The sequence below is a fragment of the Cervus canadensis genome, chromosome X, assembly GCF_019320065.1.
Source record: "Cervus canadensis isolate Bull #8, Minnesota chromosome X, ASM1932006v1, whole genome shotgun sequence".
In the NCBI taxonomy this organism is placed as follows: Eukaryota; Metazoa; Chordata; class Mammalia; order Artiodactyla; family Cervidae; genus Cervus; species Cervus canadensis.
This window is the reverse complement of record NC_057419.1, coordinates 5,629,607-5,652,122: the sequence shown is the minus strand read 5'-3', so window position 1 is coordinate 5,652,122 and position 22,516 is coordinate 5,629,607. Positions and strand designations below refer to the sequence as shown.

Genomic DNA, 22,516 nt, shown 5'->3' with positions numbered 1-22,516 from the left:
GCACATTTGAAGGACCTGGGGTTCGCCTGTGCAGGGCAGGAGGCTTCCCAGGTGGCGCTAGTGGTAAAGAACCCGCCTTTCAATGTGGGAGACCTGGGTTCAATCCCTGGGTGGGGAAGATCCCCTGGAGGAGGGCATGGCAACCCACTCCAGTGTTCTTGTCTGGAGAATCCCACGGACAGAGGAGCCTGGTGGGGCTATAGACCATGGGGTCACACAGAGTCAGACACCACTGAAGCAACTTAACATGCATGCACGCATGTGCAGGGCAGAGGGGTGACGTCAGCATGGGACCGCAGGGAGGCTCGGGTGGCTGACCATATGTGGCTTCATCTCATTGTCTCAACAGCGCTAGCCACAGTGAACCACGGTAACGCACAGATCAAGAAACGCAAAACGCTTGTTTTGGGGTCAGTGGGCCCCACCGAGGAAACCCAGGGGTACTGGAAGCTGGAACTTTTCGGGGAGGAGGCTTCCTAGGGAAATGGCTTTGGGCTCAGAACACGGGCCGTGCTTTAGGGGCATCTCTGCTTTCTTACGGGGACAGAGGTACGTGTGGCGGATGGGGAGATGAAGTCAGGGGCGCAGAGCTGCTCCCGGGAGGGTCCCTGCCTCCAGCCACCGCGGGGTGGGGGAGTGGGTGGGGGGTCGGGGGGAGCTCCTGGGTCACACTGGCGCCCTCCTGCCGAAATTCAGCTTCCACCCAGGAGCGCACACGGGGAGCCTGGATCGGAAATGCGGTCTTCGCAGATGCCACTCCTGGAAGAGCCCAAGGTGAGCGCACCGCGGTTTCCGTGGCGACCCCAGACCGGGACAAAAACCAAGCCCTGCCGTTTCCCCGCATGGAGATAAGTCGGCTTGTGGCGGTTTCTCTACTTCGCTGCAGAAACCGCTGTGGGTGCAGGCAGCTGGACACCCGTGTCCCCTCCGCTGCATGAGCCCTCGGCCCTGCCCGACACACCCCTCCTGTCCTCGCCCCAACCCTCCCCTCCACGCCCCTCCCCTGCCCTAGGCCCCTCCCCTCCACGCCCTCCCTGTCATAGGCCCCTCCCCTCCCCTAGACCCCTCCCCTCTACACTCCCCCCACGCCCTCGGCCCCTCCCCTCCCCTCCACGCCCCTCCCCTCCCCTAAGCCTCTCCCCTCCCTCTCCACGCCCCTCCCCTCCCCTCGGCCCCTCCCCCTCCCCCGCCCTCCCCTCCCCCCTCCTCTCCCCTGCCCTGCCCTGCCCTCCCCTCCTGGCGGCACTGACCGCCCTAAGCCAGCCTTCAACCCCCGGCATGCTCGCGACCCCCGCGTCTCCGAGCGCCAGTCTCCGAGCCCAGGCGGCGCCCAGGAGGCAGCCTCGCTTACCTCCAGGCTGGCCAGGAACGAGCCCGCGAGTTCCTGCTTCACCCGCGGGATGGGCGGAAACAGCTTCTTCTTCAGGGAGAACCTGGCGGGAAGAGACGAGAGAAGCTTGCGGCCCAGCCTCAGCGCTGCGAGGGGGCCTGTCCTGTCCGAGTGCCCCCGGCCCCGTGGTGAGGCCGGCTCTGCGTGTGGCGCGGCCAGCCTCAGGGGTGAACGCGCTGCCCCGAGAGCTCTCCCGCCTCGTCTGGGGCGCGGTGAGGACCAGTGCCCACGTGGCTGGCACTGGCCACCTTCCCGAGCTGGGGGGTCGGTGCTCAGGGCGCCCCCATGGGTCTGGGCAGGCAGGCCAGGCGTCCTGGGGACCGCTCACCGCCCGACGGAGCTGCCCGCCACACCGCGTCTGCGGGGTGGGCCCGCGAGGACAGACAGCCGAGACAGGCGACCCTGTCCCCCGCGAGCGAGGCGCCCTGGACCCCAGGCCCCTAGCTGCGGCCAGAGCAGAAACCCAGAGGCAGGCGGCCTCGGGACCGGGACGTGCCTGGCTCCAGACACCCCACCAGCCTGTCGGCGCAAACTCGCCGAGCATGTGACCTCAAGACCCTCCAGGGACCCAAGCCCCTCTGAGCGCCCTCAAGTATCCCCTCTCCAGGCCCCAAAGCCTCCTGGATGCCATACAAACACCACCAGGACGCCTCTGTCCTCTTGTGCGTGCATGCGTGCGTGTGCGTGTGTGTGTGTGCGTGCATGCGTGCGTGCCCGCTAAGGCGCTCAGTCATATCCGACTCTTTGCGACCCCGCGGACTGTAGCCCGCCAGGCTCCTCTGTCCACGGGATTCTCCAGGCAAGAGCACTGGAGTGGGTTGCCATGCCCTCCTCCAGGGGATCTTCCCGACCCAGGGATCGAACCTGCATGTCTTACGTCTCCTACCGTGGCAGGTGGGTTGTTTCCCACTAGGCCCACCTGGGAAGCCCCCGTCTGTCTTCACAGACCGCCTTCTATATGCGCGCCCCGAGACACCCCATCACTGATTCCAGTCCTTGTGAATGAAACGTTCCAGACACATCCAGCGTGGATACGAAAACGGCCTCAATTGCCCTCCGTATGCCCTCCGCTGCAGCCCTCTGCCCTGGGTCTCCTACGGGCGGCCGTTCTCCGGACACTCCGGGGGGGTGGGGGGTCACCTGGCTTTCAGTACACCTGCGCAGGTGTGAGGAGGCAGCCAGGGAAGGGGACAGAGCCTGCGTCTGCAGCTGAGGTTGACGCCACACAGCCCGGGTCTCCCCTCGGGCCAGAGTCCGGCCCTTTGTTCCTCAGTTCAGCGGTGCCTGACTCATTGCGGTCCCGTGGACCGCACACGGCAGGCCTCCCTGTCCATCCATCACCATCTCCCCGAGCTTGCTCAGACTCACGTCCGTGGAGCCGGTGATGCCATCCAACCCTCTCATCCTCTTGTCGCCCCCTTCTCCTCCCGCCTTTGGTCCTCGGACACTGAGACACCGGGGCTTGGAAACGGGCCTGCAGCTCGCTGCCGCCCCCGTGTGGCGGCTGTGGCCGTAGCCGGCCTCCACCGCCTTCCCCGGGGGAGGCATTTCTGGATCGTGACGCCAGGGACTGCGCCCAAGTGGGGCGCTCGCTTGGCCCGGCCGCGTGCTCGGGACCCATCTTCCGCACAGGTTTGTCTTCTCTGCAGAGACACCTGGCCTCACCTCTCTCTTGGAAGCCTCTCTTTAAAGTTCACTCCTTCCGGCACAAAATCAAGAGTGTCTTTGGCACTACACAGGCAACCCGCAGGAACACCGGAAAATTAAGTTGCGCCGTGACTCGGCCCCACGACAGACCGGTGTCGAAACACGGGCCCCTTAATAACAGCCACTCCGTGTTCCCAAGCCCTCCACGGTGAGCAGCCTCCACGCTGCATTCTGAGCCTGGGATTCTGGCCACTCCACGGGGCTGCAGTGACAGGCGTGGGCTCTTTTATGTGTGGGTTCTGACATGCAGTTTTTGAGTTTATTTGGGGGTGTGTGTGTCTTACCTTTTACAGAGGAACATCACGGCCATGCCAAACAAAACCGCGGCCCCCACCGCCAGCCCGATCGAGACCATCAGGAAATTCTTCTCGGGGACGCCTGGCGGGCAGACACGCAGAGGGTCAGGCGTGACTGGGCGCTCCGTTTTGCACACACCAGCCCTGCCTGCCCATCCCAGGTATCGGACGACAGGGGGGGATGTGGTGGGGGACCAGGGCTGGAGAGGAGGAGGGGGTGCTTCCAGACAGAGGGACCCAGGGATTTGAGAAGGATGGCACCAAAGAGTCTATTCTTCTGGGATCCTGTGCCCACCACACCACACTGTATATCGCTGTCCCCAACCAGTCCATCCTAAAGGAAATCAACCTCGAATGTTCATTGGAAGGACTGACGCTGAAGCTGAAGCTCCAATCCCTTGGCCACCTGATGCGAAGAACTGACTCATTGGAAAAGACCCTGATGCTGGGAAAGATTGAAGGCGGGAGGAGAAGGGGACGACAGAGGATGAGATGGTTGGATGGCATCACTGACTCAATGGACATGAGTCTGAGCAAGCTCCAGGAGTTGGTGATGGACAGGGAGGCCTGGTGTGCTGCGATCCATGGGGTCTCAAAGAGTCGGGCACAACTGAGCAACTAAACAACAAATCTCCCCGCCTCCCCCCTTGCCACTCTCAAAAGATGATGCACCAATTACTTCTCCACAAAGGCACAATTAATACTGCACAATGCCTTCCTTGTCAGTGAATATTAACTTTCAGTTCTGCACTGCATAGCCAAAGGAATGAATGCGTAACTGTGAAATGTCAAGGGTGAGAGAAAGAGGTGTGTGTGAGCAACTGAACAACAAAAATGAAGGTGAACTGGTTTGAAAGAGAAACTGTCAAAAAAAAAAAAAAAGGATTGGACAACAAAGGAAAGGTCATTCCTATTCCCCCCCAGGCACATGTCAGCATCCACGGGTATTTCTGGGAGACTCACCGAAACGGTGCGTGGAGCTCCACTCACTCCAGATTTGAAACTGCACGTGTTGCACCCTCATGCGGACGGTGTGCTCTCCTCTCACGTCAGAGCTGGGCAGTCTGTACTCGTTTTTATGTTGTCTGCTTAGAAAAACCTTTGAAAGAAAAGAGGACTGTGTGACGGCCACAAATACCAGACTGGAAATGCGGAGAAGGCGGAGGGTGTGCCCCCTGACAGCTGAGAGCACAGGGGACCTGCCGCCTCTGGTCCATCCTTCCCAGCCCACTGTGGGGGCCTGAAGGGGCTTTGCCAGCTCGCATCTGGGGCTCCCATCACTTCATGGCAAACAGGTGTGTAGAAAATGGAAACAGTGGCAGACTTTATTTTCTTGGGCTCCAAAATCACTGCAGATGGTGACCGCAGCCATGAAATAAAAAGACGCTTACTCCTTGGAAGGGAAGTTGTGACCAACCTAGACAGCATATTAAAAAGTGGAGATATCTTGTTGCCAACAAAAGGTCTGTCTAGTCAAGGCTATCGTTTTTCCCGTAGTCATGTATGGATGTGAGGGTTGGACTATAAAGAAAGCTGAGCGCCAAAGAACTGATGCTTTTGAACTGTGGTGTTGGAGAAGACTCTTGAGAGTCCCTTGGACTGCAAGGATATCCAACGAGTCCATCCTAAAGGAGGTCAGTCCTGGGTGTTCATTGGAAGGACTGATGCTGAAGCTGAAACTCCAATACTTTGGCCACCTAATGTGAAGAGCTGACTCTTAGGAAAAGACCCTGATGCTGGGAAAGGTTGAAGGCAGGAGGAGAAGGGGACGACAGAGGATGAGACGGTTGGATGGCATCACCGACTCGATGGACGTGAGTTTGAACAAGCTCCCGGAGTTGTTGATGGACAGGGAGGCCTGGTATGCTGCGGTCCATGGGGTCGCAAAGAGTCGGACACGACTTAGCGACTGAACAACAACGATCAGGGCTCTCGGCTGTCCGTCTGCGTCCATTCCTCCTGCAGGGTCCCCGTGCCCTTGGGACGTGGGCTTGCAGTTATTCCGAGTCTACACAGAGGGGTGACTTCCCTGGTGGTCCAGTTGTTAAGACTCTGCACTTCCACGGCTGGGGATGCAGGTTCAATCCCTGGCCTGAGAACTAAGATGCCTGAGAACTAAGATGCCTCGCAGCACAGCCAAGATAAACAAATAAAAATACTTAAAAAAAAAAAAAACTGTTGAAAAAAAATGAAAGGATTCTCACACAGGATTCTGGATAGGGCAGGAACGTGCAGGGCACAGCCAGGCCCGGACGCCCGTGGACGCCTCTCCCACATGCGGACACCGGACAGTCCTTTTCCTACGGCTGGGGGTCAGAGCCTGGCAGTCCCTGGACGCCCTCTGGGGCTCTCCTGGGACCTGCACGTCTGGAGAGGCTGGGTGGTCAGTTAGGAAAGGGGGGCCTGGCCTGGGGGCGCCCAGTGGCCACAAGGATCTGGGGTTGAGCTCCATGCAGAGGCTCCAGGGGAGGGTCCTTCCCGCCTCTTCCAGCTTCTGGGGGCTCCAGGCATCCGTCCCTGGGCTGGTGGCCGCCTCCCTCCCGTCTCTGCCTCCGTCTCCACGTGGCTTCTCCTCTGTGTCCGTGTCTCTCCTCTTCTGTGTCTTATAAGGACCTGTCCCTGGGTTTAGGGCCACCCCCATCCAGGAGGGCCTCATCTCAGACCCTTCACTCCATCACGTCTGCAGAGACCCCGTTTCTGAATAAAGTCCTGTAGCGCAGTTCTAGGCAGACCTGACTTCTCGGGGGACCCTTTGAGCTCACGCAGTGTGGACTCAGGAGCAAGGAGGCCCATTTGGGACCGCGATGTTATTCCGTCCACGAGGAGGGTGACGACAGGCTGCCTGAGCTGAGTCAGAGGCGTCTGGGAAACTACAACTTCTCCATCGGTCCCCAGAGCATGGTGACCCCGAAACGTGGGCACAGAGGGACCCAGGGCTGAGCTGAGCGCCCTGCCCGCCAAGGGCAGGACTCTTGAGCATCTATGACCCAACCACGGATGCAGCAGAGAAAGGAAGCCATACTTACGGGTTCTCTCTTAGAAAAGCTGCCCTGTAAAGAGAGACCAAAGGAGAGATGTAAGTGCCTGTCTTTTCGGCTTTGTCCACCACCGAGAGACCCCCCTGGGAATCCCAGGAGGGCTGTGAAGGTTATTTTAAGCTGGAGATAACTGAGATTCCACAGATGCAGCGATTTAAAAGAGGCTCCTCGGAGTTTCTGTTATCAAGCTGAAAGCAGAAAGCTTCTGGGAGTGAGTGCTAAGTCGCTCACTTGTGTCTGACTCTGTGGGACCCCAGAGACTGTAGCCCCGCCAGGCTCCTCTGTCCACGGGATTCTCCAGGCAAGAAGACCGGAGTGGGTTGCCGTTTCCTTCTCCAGGGGATCTTCCCGACCCAGGGATCGAACCCGGGTCTCCTGCATTGCAGGCAGATTCTTTACCATCTGAGTCACCGACTCCATGGGATGCTCCAGGCAAGAATACTGGAGTGAGTTGCCATTTCCTTCTCCAGGGGAGCTTCCTAACCCAGGGATGGAACCCACCTCGCCTGTATCTCTGCACGGGCAGGTGGATTCTTTACCAAACTTAGGGCTGTGTTCATCCTTCTGTCGTGTCTGACTCTCTGTGACCCCGTGGACTGTAGCCCGCCAGGCTCCTCTGTGCATGCAATTCTCCAGGGGGTCTTCCTGACCCAAGGATTGACTGAACAACATCAGCCCTGGTGTTCTGCCGGTTAGCACTCTTGTGTTTCCACTGCTGAGGGCAAGGGTTCTATCCCTGGTCGGGAACGCAGACCACAAAAGATGTGTAGCCAAAAAGAAAAAGAAGGAACACATTTTTTCTCTCCTCTTCTAGCCTTTCCTCTCTCCATCTTGGAAGGAAAGATGCTACCTTTTGGTATGTGAGCTCCGTGCGGGAATGAATGAAAGTAGATTTATTTGTTTTTTGTTGGGGCCCCTGCTCTGAGAGAACTTGCCTTCCAGCGGGGAGGGAGAGAGGCAGACAGCAGACGTGGATGAAAGCCCTAAACGGAACCGCTAGAACCACGAAACCCTGAGACTCAAACACACACACCATCTTTATGACCTGCTGCTGCTTCTAAGTCGAGTCAGTCGTGTCTGACTCTGTGTGACCCCGTAGACGGCAGCCCACCAGGCTCCCCCGTCCCTGGGATTCTCCAGGCGAGAACACTGGAGTGGGTTGCCATTTCCTTCTCCAATGCATGAAAGTGAAAAGTGAAAGTGAAGTCGCTCAGTCGTGTCCGACTCTTAGCGACCTCATGGACTGCAGCCCACCAGGCTCCTCCGTCCATGGGATTTTCCAGGCCAGAGTCCTGGAGTGGGGTGCCATTGCCTTCTCCTCTTTATGACCTAGGGCGCCGCAAACCGCTTTCCTAGGTACGACCGCCAACACTGTCGACGACAGGAAAAAAACAAACAAACAACAAACAGCAGTTCGTAAGTGAACGTCAGCAAAAATGAATGAGCATGGACTTCCCTGGGGGGGCAGGGTCCGTGGTTAACGCTCCGCCTGCCGACGCGGGAGACATGGGTTCGATCCCGGGTCCAGGAAGACCCCGCGTGTCCTGCAGCAGCTAAGCCTGAGCATTAAAACTACTGACCCTAGAGAGCAGCCTCCGCTGTCTGCAGCTAGAGAAAAAGGTCCGCGTGCAGCGACAAAGACTCAGCGCAGCCAAAAATAAAACAAAAAATCTTAAGAGGAATGAGCGGCACTTTGAGGACAAAGAGACAGTAAAGGACGCATCACAGAAGAGACTCGGGAGGCAAAGAGGGACTTCCGAGTGTGTGTGTGAGGGCGGGGGGTGGGCCCCAAAGCGAGAGGAGCAGAGGAGAGGCAGTCCTATTCCCCCAGGAAGGTCCAGGTCCTCACCGTCTTCTGGATATCCAGCGCGTAACACAAGACGCTATTGGACAGGCTGTATCTGATGGCGGGGGCGTCCCAGCGAATCACGTAATGGGACACGTTGTCCTTGACGGTGAGGTTCGCGGGCGGGTTATACTTTTCTGAGAAGAGACCCAAACAGGAAGCAGGGTTACACACCTGCAACCCACAGGAGCCGAGTGGGTGCGAGGCAGCGGAAGGACGTCCCCCGTAACCTGGACCCATTTCTGTGTCGTTGCACAAAGCCGGACATAAAACCCTGAATCCTGAGGAAGCCAAACCTCAGGCCCGCTGAGCGTGCGTCCTGGGCTTGTCCGCTCCTGGCCGGGTTCCCCCGCCCTCTGCCTCTACCTTCAGACTCGCTGGAGATGCTGGCATGCGAGCTACGTTGCTTCAGCCGTGTCTGACTCTCTGCGACCCGGTGGACTGTAGCCCCGCCAGGCTCCTCTGTCTGTGGGGCTTCTCCAGGCAAGAATACCGGAGTGGGTTGCCATTCGGAGAAAGTTCTCCGGGCACATCCCTCGCCTTTTCCGGGACACCCTACAGGCGGGAAGTAAACTCCCCCAGCATCTACATGGACCACCCAAGCAGCAAGACTTGGTGTCAACTCTTGGGAGTCACTGGGCTTCCCTTGTGGCTCAGATGTTTAAGAATCCACCAGCCAATGCAGGAGACTCAGGTTCCATCCCTGGGTCGGGAAGATCCCCTGGAGAAGGGAAACAGCAACCCACTCTAGTACTCTTGCCTGGAGAATCCCATGGACGGAGGAGCCTGGCGGGCTGCAGTCCACGGGGTCGCTGACAGTGGGACATGACTGAGGTGAGTTAGCACAGCATTTCATTGTATATATGCACTACATCTTCTTTTTCCATTCACCAGGTAATGAACCCCTAGATGGCTTCCTTATCTTGGCAATTGTCAACCACGCTGCTTTGAGCATTGGGGTTCGCGTCATCTTTTTGAACTAGTATTTTCAGTCTTGTGTGTTTGGTGTTTTTATTTTTTAAGATATATAACCAGGAGTGGAATTGCTGGGTCATACGTTTAGTTCTATTTTTTTGGTTTTTTTTTTTGAGACACTTCCACACCGTCTTCCACACCTCCACGCTCTCTGCAGACCACAACGAGTCAGACACGACGGAGGGACTTAAACACACACACGCGTGGAGTCACTCATGTGCCCAACTCAAGGTAAACACACGAGCCAACCCAACGAATGGTCTGTCTGGAACCAGACTCTGTGATGTGGGAGCGTCCCCCAGAAGGACACTAGGTCCCCAACACAGACAGGAATTCCTTTCCAAGACTGCGTCCGTCAGCCCACTTTGTTCACGTGCGACGCAAGCATACACATCCCACCCCAAGGGAGAGTTATGACCCTCTCTACATCTGTGGTGGCTGTTCAGTCACTCAGCCGTGTCCGACTCTCTGCATCCCCGTGGGCTGCTGCATGCCAGGCTTCCCCGTCTTTGAATGTCCCCCGGAGTTTGCTCAAACTCGTGTCCATGGAGTCGGTGAGCCCGTCCAACCATCTCCTCCTCTGTCGTCCCCTTCTCCTCCCGCCTTCCATCTATCCCAGCATCAGGGTCTTTCACCCCTAATCTAGATCCTGCTGAGGCCAGCTCTGGAACGCAACGCACAGCCTCCAGAGCCCTGAGACAAATGCGAACGCCATGAAGCAGACGGCTGGCGGAGGAGCAGAGCAATACAAGGGGAGTGAGCGACCGTCTTACCCAGCCTCGGGCCGTTCACGGGAGGAGAGTCCAAAAACTGGATGTCCGTGTCGCTGCTGGTTCCGTTCACCAGGAAGAAGTAATCGTCTGTGGTGTGGCCTTCGCCGAGGTCGTCGAAGTGGCAGCCCACGCGCGTCCCGGCCGAGTCAGGGATGTAGTGGCCGCACTCGGACACGTTTCCGTGCCTGTGACGTCCAGAAAAGACGTCAAGGAACAGCTAAGCGGTGTGTATCCTCCTGGGGTTCTTCTTGTTCAGGGGCTCAGTCGTGTCCGACTCTTTTGTGACCCCCCTGGACCGTAACCCGCCAGGCTCCTCTGTCCGTGGGATTCTCCAGGCAAGAACACTGGAGTGGGTTGCCATGCCCTCCTCCACGGGATCTTCCCGACCCAGGGATCAAACCTGCGTCTCTTACATGTCCTGCATTGGCAGGAGGGTTCTTTACCCCTGGCACCACCTGGAAAGCTCACATATATATATATATATGTTGTGTCTGTGTGTGTGGGCATGCTACGTACCTGAAGCTGTTGTACTTCAGTTTGAACGATGCTTCAGTTGTTAAAAAATAATACAACACTGCTCAGTTCCTGACACTCTCAGACCCACAGGCGGACTGACAACTTGGAGCGACCAGCCACATGAAGGAGTCAGGGAGATGGGTGCTTTTCTCCCTGGGGGTTTGGACATCATAGATCGATGTCCTCCAGTCTGAAAAGAAACATTTCTGGACTATGGGACGGGCTCATGTGTTACCCAGCATTTGGCATCCGATCACCTGGGGGAGGCCATGGCAGCCCACTGCAGTATGCTTGCCTGGAGAGCCCCATGGACAGAGGGCCTGGGTGGGCTACAGACCGAGGGGTCGGAAAGAGTCAGACCTGAGTGAGTGACAAAGCATAGCAAAACTCCACTGAGGCCTCGGACTGTGGCCCAGCCCACAGATCACCCAGCATCACCACCAGGGCCCTGAGAGTCTCTGCTCCATGGGGGGGGGGGGCCCAGGGCTCACCCAGCATCACTCTCAGGGCCCTGAGAGTCTCTGCTCCATGGGGGGGGGGGCCAGGGCTCACCCAGCATCACCATCAGGGCCCTGTGAGTCTCTGCTCCATGGGGGGGGCCCAGGGCTCACCCAGCATCACCCTCAGGGCCCTGAGAGTCTCTGCTCCATGGGGGGGGGGCCCAGGGCTCACCCACCATCACCATCAGCCTGAGAGGCCTTGTCATGGGCGGGGGGGCCCAGGCTCACCCAGATCACCTCAGGCCCCGTGAGTTGTGCTCCATGGGCAGGGCTCACCCAGCATCACCCTCAGGGCCCTGAGAGTCGCTGCTCCATGGGGGGGTGCCCAGGACTCACCCAGCATCACCATCAGGGCCCCGTGAGTCTCTGCTCCATGGGCGGGGGGGCCCAGGGCTCACCCAGCATCACCCTCAGGGCCCTGAGAGTCTCTGCTCCATGGGGGGGGGGCCCAGGGCTCACCCACCATCACCATCAGGGCCCTGAGAGTCTCTGCTCCATGGGGGGGAGCCCAGGGCTCACCCAGCATCACCATCAGGGCCCCGTGAGTCTCTGCTCCATGGGCGGGGGGGCCCAGGGCTCACCCAGCATCACCCTCAGGGCCCGTGCAGAAGTCTCTGCTCCATGGGGGGGGGGGCCCAGGGCTCACCCAGCATCACCATCAGGGCCCTGAGAGTCTCTGCTCCATGGGGGGGCGGGGCCCAGGGCTCACCCAGCATCACCATCAGGGCCCCGTGAGTCTGTGCTCCATGGGGGCCCAGGGCTCACCCAGCATCACCCTCAGGGCCCTGAGAGTCGCTGCTCCATGGGGGGGTGCCCAGGACTCACCCAGCATCACCATCAGGGCCCCGTGAGTCTCTGCTCCATGGGCGGGGGGGCCCAGGGCTCACCCAGCATCACCCTCAGGGCCCTGAGAGTCTCTGCTCCATGGGGGGGGGGCCCAGGGCTCACCCACCATCACCATCAGGGCCCTGAGAGTCTCTGCTCCATGGGGGGGAGCCCAGGGCTCACCCAGCATCACCATCAGGGCTCTGAGAGTCTCTGCTCCATGGGGGGGGGGGCCCAGGGCTCACCCAGCATCACCATCAGGGCCCTGAGAGTCTCTGCTCCATGGGGGGGGGGCCCAGGGCTCACCCAGCATCACCATCAGGGCCCTGAGAGTCTCTGCTCCATGGGGGGGGGGGCCCAGGGCTCACCCAGCATCACCATCAGGGCCCCGTGAGTCTGTGCTCCATGGGGGCCCAGGGCTCACCCAGCATCACCCTCAGGGCCCTGAGAGTCGCTGCTCCATGGGGGGGTGCCCAGGACTCACCCAGCATCACCATCAGGGCCCCGTGAGTCTCTGCTCCATGGGGGAGCCCACGGCTCACCCAGCATCACCACCAGGGCCCCATGGGTCCTTGCACCATGGGACACGCCCGTGGCTCACCCAGCATTCCGCATCTGGACCGCAGCCAGACTTACAGAGACATCCATGTGTAGAGCTGATACTGCACGTCTGCAGGGGCGGCCGGGCCCGGTGTCCAGCTGCAGTTCATGAATCGGATGTTGTAGATGACGCACGAGAGGTTCTGGGCTCCGGAGCCCTCCTTGCCTGGGAAGACAAGACAGCCGGTTCCTCACGGTAGGCCGAGTCATCCGCAGCGCCTCGCCCGCCACGTGGACGCCGGGCACCCTAGGAAAGGTGCCCAGCGGCCGGGGAGGCGTCACCTGGGTTCGTAAAGGTCAGCTGGTGCGAGAACTCCCGGCCCTCAGAGGTGGCGTTCACGGTCAGCGTGGCCCCCTGGTGCAGGACGGCGTTGGGAAACGTGCAGAAGTAGCTATCGTTGTTTCTGACCTGTAAGGGGCAGAAGCGAGAATAAATGGACAGCTCGTGGTGTGGGCTCCCTGCGATTGGATTCAATCCCGAGACAGTTCCAGCGACTCGGGGTAGCGTGGGGGACGCTCACGAGGACCGACGTCCTTTTTTAGTGCCGACGATGTGAGATTAGTTTCAGCTCGACAACAGTGCGGTTCACAATTTGTAAAGGTTCTAAAATACATTTCGGGGCTTCCCAGGTGGCGCTATGTGGTAAAGAACCCTCCTGCCAACACAGGAGAAGCAAGAGATCCGGGTACAATCCCTGGGTCGGGAAGATCCCCTGGAGGGGGACATGGCAACCCACTCCAGTATTCTTGCCTGGAGAATCTCACGGACAGAGGAGCCTGGCTGGGCTACAGTCCACGGGGTCGCAAAGACTTGAGTACGGCTGAAGCGACTTAGCATGCATGCAAGCGCTCCATTTTTAGTTACGATATAATATTGGTTCAATTCCCTGCGTTGCGTAATATATCCTGGTAGCTTATTGAATCATATAGTAGTTTGTTCCTCTTACTCCTTCTCCCTTATCTTCCCCTTCCCACTTCCCTCTCCCCACTGGTCACCACAAGCTTGGTCTCTGCATCTGTGAGTCTCCTTCTGTTTGGCTATATTCACTAGTCTGTGGTATGTTTTAGATTTCACGTACAAATGATATCATCCGATATTTGCCTTTGTCTGACGTATTTCACTCTGCATAATACCCTCCAGGTCCATCCATGTAGCTGCAGATGGCATCTCTTTGTTCTTTTTCATGGCTGAGTAATATTCCATTGCATATACATACCGCATCTTCTTTATCCATTCATCTGTCAGGGGACACCTAGGTTGCTTCTATGCCCTGGCTATCATGAACAGTGCCGTTGTGAACATTGGGGTGTATGTACCTTTTGAAATTAATGCTTTGGGGATCCCAAAACATGCCACTTTGGCATAAAGATTTTTCAGAGCTAAAGGCAGTGAAGAATCAATAAATGCAGAACCGGTTGCTCTCTGTACAAAAGCAGGCATAGATGTCCCCTTGTGAAGGTGGCATAAACATCCTGTCTTATGCATGTGGGATTGAGGACGTGGATCTTTACCACTTAGATGGGGAAGTAGCTTCAAGGTGACCTCATAAAATAACTTTTTTCTTTCTTACGCTGCAGCAGGCAGCTTGTGAGATTTCAGTTCCTTCACCAGGGATTGAACACAGCGGTGAAAGCCCAGAGTCCTAACCGCAAGGAGCTTAAGGAAGTTAGAGGAACTTTAACTGAAGGAACTTACGGAACTTAAAACAATCTTCATCTTCCATTAGTTTCCTTACATATTTCTTAGTCACTTCCCCACTATTTTTCAGCCCCAGAAACCCAAATCCCATTTTCTTTGTCTTCTCACGTTTTTGTAATTTATTACCTTTTTTAAAAAAAAGCCACACAAACCCCCTAGTCCGATCACTTCTTTTCTGTGAAGCCTCATTTATGTCAAAATTAGAAGTGTCGGGACTTCCCTGGTGATGCATGGTTAAGACTCCGCACTTGCACTGTGGGGGGCCGTGGCTTTGATTCCTGGTAGGAAAACTAAGGTGCCATATACCGTGTGGCCAAAAACAAAAAAAAAAAAAAAGAAAAAGTGAATAAACTGGGATGCTTTTTCTCCCAGTTATCTGGCTTTTGTCCAGTTCATCTGCAGACCCCAGTCACTGAACCTAAGAAGATGGAGGAAATATGTTTTCCTCCCAGCCAAGAATATTAAAGAGTGAGAGGCTCAAGAGGCCTTTTACAAGGAAATTCAAGGTTGACAAGGAGCGGAGAGACCCACAGGACGTGAGCCCTGAGCACCCACCTGTAGGCTGGGGCTGATGTCATCGGGATCGAGAGGCGTGATGATCGCACATGTTTGCCGAGTCACGATTCCCCGGGTATTCCAGCTTAATATTTTTTTCCTTGAATCCAGCGTCACGTTTACAATAGGAGATTCCGTGTCCCCTGCTGTAATTAAAAACAGAACAGAAAAGACAGTTAGGGAGAATCAGGGCTTCCCTGGTAGTTCAGACGGAAAAGAATCCGCCTGCAAGGCAGGAGACTCAGATTCGGTCCCTGGGTCGGGAAGATCCCCTGGAGGAGGGCATGGCAGCCCACTCCAGGATTGTTGCCTGGGGAATCCCGGGGACAGAGGAGCCTGGCGGGCCACAGTCCACGGGGTCACAACAGTCGGACACGACTTAGCGATTAAACCTCCACCAACACACAAATATATTATATGAATATATTATAATGTATAAATAAATGCATAGTATATAAACATGTTTATATTATAATATATAAATAAATGTATATATAAATGCATATCTATATTTATGTATCATATATATTATTAATTCTGTTATTTCCTATATTATATAACATATATTGTATATTATGTTAAATATATCATATAATATAATTTATAACACAGATAATACATATATTTATATATAAGTAAATATAAATGTAAATGTAACACAATATATGAAAGTACAATATGTAGAATATATGTATATAATATTGAGAGGGTAACAGGCAGGAATGACAGGGGTCTCTGAATAGAGGATATAGGCTGCCCGTGTGAGACATTTTTTCTCTCTCTCCTAAGCGGCAGGAGGAGACAAACTAGCGGTATATTTTGTTTCCCTTCTCTATACACATTTAAAAAGAGGTTCCTCCTAAAAGGCTGTGTTGCCAGAGTGACCCCTGGTTCCACCTGAACTTAACCTTTGTCAAATCTTGAGCTAGCCCATGCATTTTTCTCACGGAAATGTTTGTCTTAAGCTATGTTAACGTGCTCTGCACTTACCCCAGACTCTGTCTTCAGGTCGGTTCCGCCTAAAGGCTCAGAGCTGAGTTGACAAACCAATGTGTTATACTCAGATATTGTTCTCCTAATCTACGTTAATGAGACTACCTATTTGTATGGGAATCTGCCTTTCTTCAAGATGCATGCCAGTGGTGTTATGGCCCAGGATGATTCACCTGGTGCCCAGATTATCTCAAAATGCATCTTGTGGGTGAAAGGCCTGATGACGCTCTCTGCGTCTTGAGACATTTCCTTCCTTTAATTAGCAGACTGCTAGTAGCCATATAACATCCGGCTAAAGACTAGTAGGGGGGCACTGTCTCTGCCCGTTTCTGATGCCTCTCTCAGAAGTTTTCTCCATCTCCTTTACACTGGAATAAAGCTTTGTGACACAGAAGCTCTGAACCTCGTCTCTGGCCCCGGATTGAATTCTTCTCCTCCGGAGGCCAAGAATCCCGGAGTCTTTTCTTGGTTCGGCAGCAACCTTTCAAATTGTGACTATGTAAGTAGGATACATCGATTCACCACTTCTAAAGGTACTATGTAATTCATTTACAGGTATTATAAAATATGGGATATACTCCCTGCATTTTGCAACCCATCCTTATGTCTTATCTGTTTTATACCTCCTAGTTTGATCTCCCGCCTCTTATAAATCCCTGCCCCTATCTTGCACCCCGCCCCACTTCCATCTCCACACCGGGAACCGCTAATCTGTCTGCTATACCTGGGAGTAGGCTTCTTTTTTGTGACATTCACTAGTTCCTTGTACTTTTCAGATGCTACATATAAGTGACACCACACAGTATTTGTCTTTCTCTGGAATTAGCTATTTTATTCTGATGTGGACCATTTTTTTTTTTTTCCTGTCTTTTATCGAATCTGTTACAACACTGCTCCTGTTTTACGTTTGGCTTTTTGGCCATGGGGCACGTGGTGGGGGTCTTAGCTCCCCAACCAGGGGATTGAACCCACACCCTCTACATCGGAAGGGGGAGTCCTAAACCACTGCAGCTCCGGGGAAATACCTAAGCGAGCTCTTTTAATGCGAACAACGCAGGGACACCCAGGAGTGCCTGACAGATGGTGGGCGCCCTGAGTCATCAGAGGGACCAAATCCAAACTTCGGTGAAGCGCGGAGCCACCCCCATGAGATCAGCTGTGTGCCGTGCTGAGCCAAGCCCGCCAGGCTCCTCTGTCCCTGGGATTCTCCAGGCGGGAACACTGGAGTGGGTTGCCATGCCCTCCTCCGGGGGAATCTTCCCCACCCAGGCATGGAACCCAAGCCTCTAACGTCTCCTGCATTGACAGGCGGGTTATCTTAGCGCCACCTGAGAAGCGGTGCTATAGCGATGTCCACCTCTAGTAATGATTTGAAGAACCAGAAGATAATCATTGGAGAGGATACGTAGGAGCCAGACCCCTCCGTGTTGTCGGCGTGGATGCAAGGGCAGGGTATGATGTGTTGGTTTAAGTGAGCGGTTTCCCCTTTCTGGGCATTCAGGATGCAGGAGGGGATGGGTGAGCTGTGTGTGTGTGTGTGTGTGTGTGTGTGTGTGTGTGTGTGTGTATGTGTGTGTGTGAGTGGGTGGGTGGGCGGTGATGTGCTGTCCCACAGATTCCCCCTTGAGCTGGGGGCTGGAGTGAAGAAGCTGGTGCTGGACAGGTACCTCCTGTCAGGACAAGCCTGCCCTAAACGAAGACATTCTCACCACCCACCCCACCTCGTCTTGTCTTTTCCCTGCTTGACCTTTGCAGATGCATATAAATCTTTTAACTGGCTAAATAAAAGCTCTGGCCAGAGGTGACCCTGGAAGAAAGCTGTGCCAACCTCCCCAGTTTCCTAGGAGGAGAGAACCCAGCTGCAGCCCGGAACCTCCAAATGGCAAACCCACCGGAGGTAATGGGTTCTTCAGTCTCTCAGCTGTGCCCGACTCTCTGCGACCCCATGGACTGCAGCACACCAGGCCTCCCTGTCCATCACCAACACCCAGAGCTTGCTCAAACTCATGTCCATCGAGTCAGTGATGCCATCCAACCATCTCATCCTCTGTCATCCCCTTCTCCTCCTGTCCTCAACCTTTCCCAGTTTCAGAGTTTTTTTTTCCTCCAATGAGTCGGCTCTTTGCATCAGGTGTCCAAATTATTGGAGCTTCTCATATCAGGTAACATGCTGGACTTGGTTCTGTCATGGGGTGAGGTGTCTTTCCATCTGAGTGATCTCGTTAGCGGGCATAATTCTGGTTCTGGTCTTATTTCACAAGAAGATTGTTTTATGTCTCTGCCTGCTTCACACAGAGGCTTCCCGGGGATTTTCAGGGGATTTCGTTTTCAATGATGGAAAGCTGGCTTAAAACTCAACATTCAAAAATCTAGGATCATGGCGTCTGGTCCCATCAGTTCATGGCAAACAGATGGGGAAAAAATGGAAACAGTGACATACTTTATTTTCTTGGGCTCCAAAATCACAGCGGACGGTGACTGCAGCCGTGAAATTAAAAGACACTTGCTCCTTGGAAGAAAAGCTATGACAGAACTAGACAGCATCTTAAAAAGCAGAGACATCACTTTGCCAAGAAATGTCTGTCTAGTCAGGGATATGGTTTTCCCAGCAGTCATGTATGGGTGTGAGAGTTGGACTATAAAGAAGGCTGAGCGCTGAAGAATTGATGCTTTTGAATTGTGGTGCTGGAGAAGACTCTTGAGAGTCTCTTGGACTGCAAGGACATCAAGCAATCAACCCTAAAGGAAATCAACCCTGAATATTCACTGGAAGGACTGATGCTGAAGCTGAAGCTCCAGTACTTTGGCCACCTGATGGGAAGAGCTGAGTCATTGGAAATGACCCTGATGCTGGGAAAGATTGAAGGCAGGAGGAGAAGGGGACGACAGAGGATGAGATGGTTGGATGGCATCACTGACTCAATGCACATGAGTTTGAGCAAGCTCTTGGAGATTTTCAAAGACAGGGAAGCCTGGTGTGCTGCAGTCTATGGGGGCATAGAGTTGGACAGAACTGAGTGATTTAATGACAACCACCCTAATATAGGCAGCAAATCTGACATTCCAGCTGAGTTTGGGGTTTGGGGCTGGAGCTGTAGGACTCTCCCTCACTTCCAAGTCCCTGACTCTGCTGAATGATAAAGGTATCCACCTCTAGAATGATTTGCAAGAAGACCCCCTTCACCTAGCAGTGATGGGAGGGACTCCAGGTCATGAGAGACTTTGCCCTTTCAGGGGTTAGGAGGGCGGCAGCCCCCACCACAGCATGGACTCCCCAGCGTTGGAAGACTTACTGGCACTTACCTAGGACCGTGGAGCATGCTGAGTTCAGGAGTACCAGGAGGCTTACGAAATCCAACAGGACCACCATGCCTCAGACCTCAAGCTGGACCTAAACCTCCAAAGAGGAGACAGCAGTTCAGAAAATGGATTCCAATCAAGGCAGGAGAACTTCCTTCTTAGCACAACCTTCAGGCAGTCGTTGGGAATCAGAACCTGACTGCCAGAGCCTTTGTGAGTAGAGAAAAATGGTAGGCCCAAGGCACTTAGCCCAGGGCCAGACAATGTTGACTCGTATCCCAAAGTGGCTGCCATGGACCTGCCTTCTCATTACATATCCCTTCTTTTCACTGGTGGCCTCACCCCTTCCACCCCTCTGAAGGGTTCTTGGTTTGTCTAAATGTCCCTATTTGGTCAGCAATATTCCATCAGAGTACAGTGTGAGGTTACCATCCTCCTTGTACACCTCTGGGTAACCTGGCACGATCAGATTCCATTTTTCTAAAATTTTTTACTGGAAGATAGTTGCTTTACAAAATTGTGCTAGCATCTGCCATACATCAACATGAGATCCCCCTTTAAATTCTGTTCCAAACTCTATCCACAGCATCAAAAAATTTAACACATATTCATGATGACAAGTCTCAGCAAACTGGGATTAAAGAAATATTTTCTGGGCTCTGCCCAACCTATTTTTCTCCCTTCAGCCCTCTTCCACTGGTCCACATTACTGCTGCTCAGAGGTATACTTGGGAGTGGCTAATCAATATTATCTTAAGCTGATCCTCTCCTAAGTGGTCAGTGAGGGTCTGGGGAGGTGACACCCACAGTGAAAAGAAGGGATGTATGATGAGGATGCTGGGTCCACAGCATCCACTTTGGGGCATGAGGCAACTGTCTGTCCCTGAGTTCAGTCACCCTGGTTCTTTCATTTTCTTCTGCTCACAAAGGCCCCTGCAGGTAGGAACACTCCCAGCAACAACCTAGGGGATAAACCATGGTTTGGGAAGGTCAGCTGCCTCCTAAACACTTACCTCTCCTTTGAAAAAACGGCTTCTTTCACCAGGGCAGCAAGAAAAAAAAAAGTCTGTAAGAAGTTCTAGAATATTCTGATGGAGGTTCTTTTTATGTTAGGTGATTACAGGGCTGGGTTTGGTGCATTTGAGTAGATTTTTTTTTTTTTCCCCTGATATCTTCACGACTCTACGGACACAAAGAGATGGGCACTTCCTTGCTGGTTGCACAGAGGTGATCAGGAGGGAAGCTGCAGGCGACCTGCCTGACAATGAAACACCTTTGCAGGAGGAGGCGATAGCAGCCAGGAGGCCACCCACAACATGGGGCGCAAGGACCCTCGGCATTTGGGCTCCTTTTGGGAGGCGGCTGCCGACACCCTTTGGAGACAAGTTCATCTCCATATCTGGGGTGGCCTCCTTTCTGCCCCGTGTCTCAGCAGCGAGCCAGAAGTCTTCCTGTTTAGGACAGGCTGAGGCAGGGAGGGACAGGGCTTCGGGAAACCACAGCGTGCCTGCAAAGTGGACGCCTCTTCCCTGGTGGGCGGGGAGGAACAGGACGTGGTCGGGGCGGGGGAGGGTGCGCAACGGCTGTGCCGTCTCCGTTTTAACAGACTCTGTCCACGAGGAGTGGGGCTCTTTATCCACGCGGTCCGCACGCCCACGGCCGTCCTTTTCCACGAAAGCTTCCTGTGGCCGAATCTCGTGCAACGTCCCAGCGTTTGGAGAGGTGTCAGCTCTGCCCACGTGTTCCGTCAGCGCGTGTGTGCGCAGGTTCCCTGCAATGACTCTGACCATCATCGCCTCACCCACCGCCTGTTTCCTACACGTCTCCACGATGTCAACTGCCTCCAGGGTTATATTTACTGCAAACGCTCATTTCTTTCCTTCCTTCCTTCTTTCTTTCCTTCTCCTTTATTTAGTTGAGCTGTGTCTTAGCTGCCACATATGGGGTCTAGTCTGACCAGGGATGGAGCCCATGCCCCCTGCATTGGGAATGTGGAGTCTTAGACACTGGGCAAACAGCAAAGTCCTAGACCCTCACCTTTTCTGATTAGTGGCTCAGTCGTGTCCGACTCTTTGCAACCCCAGGGACTGTAGCCCCACCAGGCTCCTCTGTCCATGGGATTCTTCAGGCAAGAATACCGGAAGGGGGGTTGCCATTTCCTCCTCCAGGGGCTCTTCCCAGACCAGGGATCGAACCCACGCCTCCTGTGTCTCCTGTGTTGGCAGGCAGATTCTTCACCCACAAAGCCATCAGGGAAGCCCATCACTTCTTATCCGTGGACAGACATCTCCATCTGGATTGTTTTTTTTTTTCCATCTGTATCTCTAAGTCACGACGGGGACGCTTTGAAACGTAACCCCAGCATCTTGACCTCCCGGAAAATTAGGAAACGTCATGGAATGAGTTCTGGAGATGGACTGGGTCTGGTACCCACCCACTTTCTTCCTGCGGGCCCCGTGTGTGAGTGCGTGCTGAGTCACTATGCCATGACCGACTCTTTGCGACCGCGTGGACTGTAGTAAGCCAGGCTCCTCCATCCGGGGAATGTTCCAGGCGAGAATACCGGAGTGGCCTGCCATTTGCTTCTCTACCAAAGGAACCTAAACATCCCCACCTGGCTCCCAGATGCTTTGCAGCGAAAGGCACGGAAAGGCTTCCCGGGGGAATCTGACGGCGGTCCAGCGATGACGACTCCGCACCCTCACTGCAGAGCATCTGGGGTCGATCTAAGATCTGACAAGCCACGCAGTCAGGAGGTTAAAAAAAAAAAAGCTTCGCTTGGTTTTGAACACAGGCTGACATTCCCCGCCACTTCTGTTAAGTTTCATGAGGTTGGAGTGAAAGTGATCTTAGTTCTGTGTTTCCCAGGGGAGAGACCTGCCCCCCCCACGCCCTTGCTGGGTGTCACCGGGAGCCAGATCAGAGGGAGCTATGTCCCCATTGAGGGTCTGTGTCCCCAGCGAGACCGAAGGGGATGGGAGTGGAAATCAGTCCCGTGCGTGTTGTCCCATGAGAACAAAACCGTTGAGGACTTCATAGCTTAAAGACACCCCCAAAGGAAATATTTCACAGGTAGATAGCGCGGGCTTCCCAGGTGATGCTAGCAGCAAAGAGTCCACCTGCCAAGGCAGGAGACCCAGGTTCGCTCCCTGGGTCGGGAAGATCCCCTGGAGGAGGGCATGGCGACCCACTCTAGTATTCTTGCCTGGAGAAGCCCAGGGACAGAGGAGCCTGGCGGGCTACGGTCCATGGGGCTACAAAGAGTCGGACATGACCGAGCGACCAAGCATGCACGCAGATAACACGGCGTACAGAGGAATCGGACCCTAACAGACGATGACTCCCCGCCACGTCAGTCGGAAACGCAGAAGACCCAGTGTACACCCTTCCCTTCCCGAAGCTCGGGTGGCGTGACTTTCTCCCTGGTAGCTTCTTTCTCCAGCCTCCCCCGGGGTGAGGCCGTCTCTCTGGGACTCCGATCTCCCGTCCCATCACAAGCCCAC

The 22,516-nt window shown here is 54.8% G+C and overlaps 1 protein-coding gene and 1 long non-coding RNA gene across 5 annotated transcripts in view; one reads left to right on the top strand and one right to left on the bottom strand.

The window, feature by feature from the left end:
- LOC122434355 (granulocyte-macrophage colony-stimulating factor receptor subunit alpha-like) overlaps positions 1–22,516 on the bottom strand; it is a 29,448-nt gene that overhangs the window by 6,015 nt on the left and 917 nt on the right. The window contains exons 2-11 of the mRNA XM_043457619.1: positions 19,017–19,110; positions 14,721–14,866; positions 12,749–12,875; positions 12,503–12,632; positions 10,026–10,210; positions 8,281–8,414; positions 6,420–6,443; positions 4,357–4,492; positions 3,382–3,475; positions 1,352–1,433 (exon numbers count right to left, since the gene is read on the bottom strand). Of these exons, the coding sequence (XP_043313554.1) occupies positions 1,352–1,433; positions 3,382–3,475; positions 4,357–4,492; positions 6,420–6,443; positions 8,281–8,414; positions 10,026–10,210; positions 12,503–12,632; positions 12,749–12,875; positions 14,721–14,866; positions 19,017–19,083 (1,125 nt within the window). The 5' untranslated portion in view covers positions 19,084–19,110. The remainder of the gene's footprint in view (positions 1–1,351; positions 1,434–3,381; positions 3,476–4,356; positions 4,493–6,419; positions 6,444–8,280; positions 8,415–10,025; positions 10,211–12,502; positions 12,633–12,748; positions 12,876–14,720; positions 14,867–19,016; positions 19,111–22,516) is intronic.
- On the top strand, positions 2,251–14,133 carry LOC122434365. 4 transcript variants are annotated; one of them, XR_006267347.1, is made up of 4 exons: positions 2,251–3,245; positions 3,391–3,554; positions 9,369–9,483; positions 9,872–10,019. It is a non-coding gene; the product is annotated as an uncharacterized LOC122434365 (long non-coding RNA). The 4 variants fall into 4 exon arrangements; XR_006267350.1 differs by lacking the exons at positions 9,369–9,483; positions 9,872–10,019 and adding an exon at positions 14,045–14,133; XR_006267349.1 differs by lacking the exon at positions 9,369–9,483 and having other exon boundaries at positions 9,899–10,019.